We start from the raw sequence: 7,485 nt of genomic DNA, 5'->3' as shown, positions 1-7,485 counted from the left end.
AAAGTAAGAGAGTTGTCGATATATCAAGCACCTACATTGAGCATGAGTGACGGAAGAGTTTGGTTATAAGAATGTCAGGTATAAGAAATGAAAATATAAACTTCTTTTTGCGATTAATGTATGCAAGCTGCCCTCTCTTGGTGTGCAATAACCAAACAAATTCACACCTTTTATACTTGGTAATTGTTACTGTTACAGGTCTGTTATTCAGCTTTGATAATGTGCATAAAATGCTCAACATGATAATGAGTTGAGGTAGCTGAGAATTTAGGATGGTGGCACGTTTAGTGTAGTATTTGGATTAGCATTGTTAGCCTGCAGCTACATAGGTTCTTAATAGCGCATAAGATTTAAAATATAATCTAGTTATGCCCTCGTTTTTTTTTAACATTTAGCTTTTTCAAAGAAAATTATTAAACAAGGTACCCTGCTCAAACAAATACTACCAGCATTAATTAATCAGGATGATCATATGTAAAAGAAATGATGCCAGATAGTAACAAATCCAAGAGAAGTTTATTATGAAAATGGCACCTGCGGGATGAAAAAAAATTAAGTTACATAAAGACAACCATGTATGACATGTATGAGAATCTACAAAAGTATAAAAAGAACCCTGTTGTAAATGAAGTATGTACATTTCTGATTTGCAGCATTATCAATGATCAATGAAAAAAAATGTTTCGAATAAGCCAGGCACTCAGAAAGTTAGATTCGGTTAGGTTAACACAAAATAAATGTACCATAGCTGTCATTTTTTAACATTTTAATTTTTTTATATATTGTAGAGTTGGTAACACTGCTAAGATTTATACGAACAAAATCCCTTTCCCCTTTATTCAGCTACTTGGCACCAGTCTCCTCATAAAAGATTTCATATATTTGTACAAGAAATAGTTAAAAACACAGACACAGTCTTCACAGGTAATGAAGGTTTTTTTTACCATTTTGTAATTTTAAACACTATGGATTTAGACAGCAGCTGTGATTATCTGTTAGTTTAAATCACCAGAAATCATCTTGACACAACACAGAAACATTTATAAAAAAAAATAAAACAACAACAGCTGTCTAGCTGTTTTTTTAAAAATTGTAGCTGATAGGTGCACTCCTTTGATTGTTCAATAGCTAGAGCAGAGTTTCCAAAGGTAAACCCAAATCAGCTTCCCTTGCCTTTGAAATCTATTTTGAAATCCTTCAAATCTAACCCTTTAAAAGTCCATTTATCAAAATTTGTGACACCCAACACCCTTTGGGGGGAATTGTCCCATTTCACTCTTTTCAGACTTATCTCTCAGATTCTAAACCAGCTGGACCCGGGGCTGGCTTAACACAGTGTATTACCTAAATGGTTGAGAACAACTGAGCTGAAATATATTAACACTGTACATATATGCAAAAATATATATGTATGTATATATCACAGTCATAAGCTCAGCTTCCTTTTAAACCATGCTGGTTGACCTTTGAAAGGATTTTTCTACCTTACTTGAAATTGCTCTCTCTCTCTCTATTACGCCATTAACCTACTTGGGAGAAAAACCAAAGAAATGCACCCTCTACTTACAGTTAGAGCACAGGGGACTCTGGAAATGTTAACAACTGAGGCTATATGGCATCACTTTGTTTAATATATCTGAGTATCACTCTTTAGTGCATTGTGTGATGCACACAGTGAGAACGAGGCAGACCCAGAATTCCTCTGTGGGGAAAAATGGCTCCATTAACCTTGAGCTAGTTAAGAGTCTTTTATCTCTGAGAATGGAGAAAGAGAGAGAAAAAGGGGAGGAAAAGGTGAAGGGATGGAAGTGGGAGAGAGAGACAGAGAGAGAGAGAGAGAGAGAGGTCTGAGTTTACACAACAGCAAAGCAACAGCAGAAATGAAAAGGTATACAGACAGTGGAAGCAGCATAAGGTGACGTTACAGAGGAAGGCCACCACACAAAAACCACTAACCCCCAAGAATCACTGGTTCACTAGGACTGTAGGAATGGGACTTTACCACTCCAGACTAGAGATAAAGCACAGAGAAGACAAAGGACAAAACAACTACATTAGCTTAGTATATACTGCATATAGTAACACACATTGAAACTGCAATGGACTGACAGCCAAGGACACTTACACATTGTACACATTACAGTTCTCACATCTGTTATTAGATGCTTTAACAAACAGCTGCCAAAGATGGAGTGGAAGAAGAATTTATACTTGACAGTCATTTGGCGTGTTTGACACTACATTGATTTCTGGCAACAAAGACAAAATAGGAGATTTCTTTTCTTCTGTTTTTACTTAATGTGCAGTTTTTAGTTGCAGTTATCTATTTTCAAGCTTATTAACCCATTTGTTAAAACATATTGGCTTCAACACTAGAAGGAGGAGGAGGAGAGGGGGATTACAAAAGACAAACCAATGGGAAAAAAATAAAAATACAACCTTCCCTCTATAACTTTAAATGAAAAAATAAAAAACATGTTAAATATATAATATATATATATTTTCCTTACTCTGAAGTGTTATTTGGAAGTTGTAAAATTAGCCTCAGTCACACTGAGAAAAATAAAATAAAACGAGAAACAATACACATCTAAAACAAACAAACAAAACCAAAAACATCCTCAAGTCAATTCAGCTGTTTTCTTGTTCTATTTTCAGCGCTTTCACAACAAGAAAAAAGGCTTCCAGATCCATATAAATTTAATATGAGGCTATGTTTGTTAGTTTGGAGGTAAAAAATTAGGTCCTGCAGCAAATGTTAATGAGGGCTTTTGTCTTAACTAACCAAGGAGACTGCAGCACCTGACTATTGACTAGCACAGAAGACATTCTTTCAAAAATCCCAGCCCACAAGCTGCATATTGTGTGAAGACATTACAGATTAATAAATGATAGCACCATGGTTTTAGAAATTAAGTTAACATTTAGTCCATCTTCTTAATATTCTAATCACAGGCCAGAAATTAACTTTTTAAGAATCCAAATTATTGTATGTGCAAGTAAGAAAATCTTAACCATAAAAAGTGAATTAAACTCTGCATAAAATTCTAAAATACTATCCCCTATTTTTTAAAGGAATTAGGAACAAAAAACCCCCTTTCATTTGACTTAGTCAAACAGGGTACATTGTTTTATGCTTGTTTTTTCAATCTTGATCATATCAAGATCGTTCGGAAGTAACCCAATGGTTGTCACTCTTAAAATCTCTTTACCACAACACTGAGTATTCTATGGCAGAGGCATACACATATTAAAAGCATCTTAATTAAGATGCAAAGAAAAAAATACACATCTTGGAAGAAATGGCAGGCAACTGGTACTTCAGCTCTCTGAAGGCAAAAATAAAAAAATATATTTTACATTAAAGAATAAGTCAAGTTAAAGAGAAAGGGAATGAAATGGGACCATCATATTGAGTGAATAAGCTGACCTGCTCAAATTCAAAGTGCTAGAATTAAAGGTCTAAAATTAAAATATAGTCTATGCCTCAGAGTTTAACACTGAACACAGTATGTGGTCATATTTCAATCCTCCTTCCGTTCCAGTGTCTGTGCGGCATGAATGCCATTGCTGTACACAGGAAATGGAAGAGTGGAGAACAGTCCTTCGGCAGTTGTGAACACATTCCCTGCAGGCATTTGGGTCAGACTGGCCGCGCTCACAGCACTTCCAAATGGTCCTGACATATTGAGTCGGTGAACGTGGTGGTAGAGCATTTCCATCGGTGTTTTAGGATCGAGTCCAAAGCTGGGGCTGTTAACGTCCACAAAATTAACAGCGTGGGTATTGGGGAGAAGATTGCCCTGCATGGCTAAAGTAACTTCAGCTGGAGCATACCGAATAGTGCCAGTGGTATAGACCCTCTGAGCAGCCGTGCTGGTGGCAGCAAGGGTTCCAGTTACCCTGTGAACCAAAGGAAGGACCACATTGCCTGCCTGCAACCTCTGAAGGGCTTCCAGATCCCCAGTGTACAACAAAGGGTTGGAGGTGCTGGGTCCTCCTGGGTGCTTGTCCCGTGGAGATGCGGACAGAGGTGGTGACAAAGGGTCAGAAGATACAGGAGCCAAGGCGGAGCTGGATGAGGTGCTGAACTGAGATTTGCGGCTGGCAGTATTTTCAGTCCCCGGTGGGGTGAGGACAGAGTCTGGAATGGAAACATGTAAACTACTGCTGGCTTGAGGGGAGGGGAAGTGCTCAGAGTTTGGGGGCTTGGTCATACTGTAGGGCGATTCGTTCCTTGAGATTTCTCTGTTGGGTGGGTAATTCCAAATACTGCTATCATTATCAAAATTGATAGGTTCTGAGATCTCGGTTTTGATTTTGAGCACTGAGGCACTGTTTGGCGATGAGAGCAGCTGTGGCTGATCCACCAATGCTGAGTCAAGTCCATTTGGACTTGAGGTGCTTGATAGCCTTCTGCGGGTCACACTGCCTCCTTTCTGCTTTTTCCTCCTTTTCTTTCTCTTTTGATGCTTGCTGGAAGACTGGGCATCTCCTTCTCCTGCACTGTCTGAGTCCTTGGCACTGTCTGAGCTCAATGATTCACAATTCTGTAACCGCAAGTCTGATTCGCTCTCCACGTATCGTTCCACCTTGATCTGCATAGAGCCGAGAGTGCCAAAACTATCCTCTGGAGCCTTTTGATTCTCAAAGTCAGAGTTTTCAAAGCTATCATCGCTGTCTCTGCTGTCCTGGTTGCTGGAGCTGTTCCCATCTTCATTACAGTTCATTTCATTATCTGATTGGTTTCCAGACTTCTTCCTATCTGACTCGGGGTCTTCGCTATTTTCTGACTGGTTTCCTTTCTCATCCGACTTTGAATTTTCATTGTCCTCTGAATAGAGAGAAAAGTGAAAAACATCACTGAGAAGAGGAGCATGAGATTCATAGCACATTTCAAGGCCCCTTTACTAGTGACGTATTATTACAGAATAATAACAAGAACAATAAAGATAATGCAAAAACACCAAATTCAGTGTATCTTTGTGCTTCTTTATCTGCAGTGTCAGACTATTGTTTTAGCAAGCATAAAAGCAAAAAGGAATTTGGGCTGTCATTACTCCTGTTCCAGTTCAAACTTGGCAGTGATAATGGAGAATCTTCTGTCATATACGTTAAAATAGGAATGCATATAGAACCCTTAAGATTTGGTTACATTCCATCAAGGGGAACAGTGATAACAGTTTCACCAGGCCTGCTGCTGCTGACTGTGAAAACCAACCTTTTTCTCTGAGTATCATTGACTACTCTAAAGGCTGATACAGCAGAAAGGTGAATAAACAAGACTATTGCATGTAGTGAAGGGAGGGAAAAACAAAGAGTGATTCCTGTGCAAAACAAGAATGGAAATGTATCAAGTCATGGATGGTTGAATATGTGAATGCAGAATCCATAGACATGGAGGTCTGACCTTATTCCTGCAACACTAGTTTGCTTGAACAGTACTTAAAATAAGCTCGTTAAAGGCATAATCAGGTCTATTTCTTCTTCATCCTCTCCTTTCTCTTTCTCTCTTCCCCCCCCCCCCCCCCCATTAATTTGTCACATCAGCATTCTGAAGACTGACTGATCCTTGTTGGCTATTTTGATGAGCCGCTATTTTGCATCCCCCACATTTTTCCCAGCCTGGTGTTGTTCCAGAGCATTGCATGCACATGTATGTGTGAGAGAAGGGGAATTAAGGCCAAAGCAAAACATTGATAGAAGATATTCAGAACATATTTGGCAACATGTCCTCTTCTGTAGATAAGAAGGGGGAGGGCAAAAACAAACAAAAATGTAAAAAATGTTTTCTGAGAAATGTTGTCCCAGTTCTAAACCAAACCTATACTGCTATTATGAAATATTTCATACAGAAAAGGGTTTTAAGACCTCCAAATGCATTCAAAAGTATACTCACACAATTAGTACATTACTTTAATTCAAGAAAGTATGAGTATTATTTTTTCAACTTTAAAAACATACCACAAATGGCAAACATCAGTGCCATGATTTAGTAGTACCATCAATGAATGCTGCAAGGTCCACTGATAATTCTGACTTGGTTATAATCATTTGAAGGAGGATTTAAAACAATACATGGCAAAGAACAGAACACTCTTATAAGATGGAGAGCAACAATAACAGCCACAAAATTGAATGCTTATGTTTACCTGAGTTGTCTTTTGAGTCAGATTCAGAATCTGAGGTCTCTGAGGATTCAGAGGTTTTCTCTGGCAAATGAGGAAGCTGGGCAATATCCATTGGCGTGTCTTTGTATTCTGGGTTGCTGAAAAAGAAGATATGGCAAATATAAACACAAACATTATGGAGCAATGTGTGAAACATTCCTCTTTTTCTTTTTTTCAACTCTCTGGAGCAAAAACATAAATGCAAATAGAGAGCATAGCAAAGCAAACATGAAAACATACAGATCTTTTTTCAGTTCCTTACAGCAGATGTTTTATGGAGACTGCTTGTAATTCTACCTGCCATCAAATATTTATACTGCTCGCCATGTCTGCTACTGCTAAGATATCAGTACCAGAATATTTGTGATTAATCAAGTTTCATGTTCTCCTTTCTGTCTACTAATTAATCTCTGCTTTGTAGTCCATGTGAACAACATAGAAACAGTACTCCTTGCCACTCCTGTTGTTGGAGTGTACTGTTTATCATTCCTTTATATCTTCTCAGCACCTTATGAGTACCCTATCTCTTCTTTTGTGTAACTCTGTGGTAGAGGTGTTTTTTCTCTCTGTAAGGCTAGTTCTAGCTGAGGATTTTAGGATGCCCTCATCCTGCTTTGTGCATTGTTTTTGCAGGGCTCCAACTGACATAGTATTCAAGTCAAAGTCCCCACCCCTTCTTCTATTTCCCCCCCAAAAGAAAACCCATTATGGAGAAGTAGACAGAATAGCTGCACAGTGTCTAGGACAAGGAGCCCTCTAACAAGAGACATCCTGAGAGGCAAATAGTTCATCTACTAAATTGTAACATATGGAGTTAATTATATGAGATTATTAATATTAATATTATATTCTGCCAGTCTATTGAGACTTGCCTATAAGCAAGCACTGTAAATACATTTAAAATACTTCAAAACATAATTCCTTTTGCATTTCTTAGACTAGTCTTCCCTCTGTATGCTTTGGACTACAGTTCTCAGAATGTTATAGCCAGCAGTCCATTATATCTTAGAGCACCTGAAACAGCTGCATATCCTACTTTAACAGCCATGGTTGCATTCTCTGAAATCTTGGGATTTGTAGTTTGGTGAGGTACTAGAGCTCTCTGGCTAAGAACTCTAAATATCTGTCTCTAAACTGCAAATCCCTAGTTGGAACCTTGTCAGTTAAAGTGAAACCCTAGTGCTATAATTGTGTCATGTGAAAGGATTTTGGTAAAGCAAGGTTGGATCTGCTTCATGCCTTGATGAAAGGCTACCAACACCTCTCTATGTCCCACTTTGAATTTCACCACAGAAGAAATATATTAGTTAAATAA

The 7,485-nt window shown here is 38.2% G+C and overlaps 1 protein-coding gene across 19 annotated transcripts in view; it reads right to left on the bottom strand.

Moving 5' to 3' along the window:
* Positions 1-497: 497 nt before the first annotated feature.
* npas3 (neuronal PAS domain protein 3) overlaps positions 498-7,485 on the bottom strand; it is an 835,855-nt gene continuing 828,867 nt past the window's right edge. For all 19 annotated transcript variants that reach the window (XM_062967540.1, XM_062967559.1, XM_062967568.1 and 16 more), the window contains 2 exons: positions 6,153-6,268; positions 498-4,834 (listed from right to left, as the gene is read on the bottom strand). In XM_062967540.1, the coding sequence (XP_062823610.1) occupies positions 3,525-4,834; positions 6,153-6,268 (1,426 nt within the window). In that variant the 3' untranslated portion in view covers positions 498-3,524. The remainder of the gene's footprint in view (positions 4,835-6,152; positions 6,269-7,485) is intronic.

Source organism: Anolis carolinensis, chromosome 1 (assembly GCF_035594765.1).
Source record: "Anolis carolinensis isolate JA03-04 chromosome 1, rAnoCar3.1.pri, whole genome shotgun sequence".
In the NCBI taxonomy this organism is placed as follows: domain Eukaryota; kingdom Metazoa; phylum Chordata; class Lepidosauria; order Squamata; family Dactyloidae; genus Anolis; species Anolis carolinensis.
The sequence above is the reverse complement of the archived record's forward strand: the minus strand, read 5'-3'. Positions and strand labels throughout refer to the sequence as shown.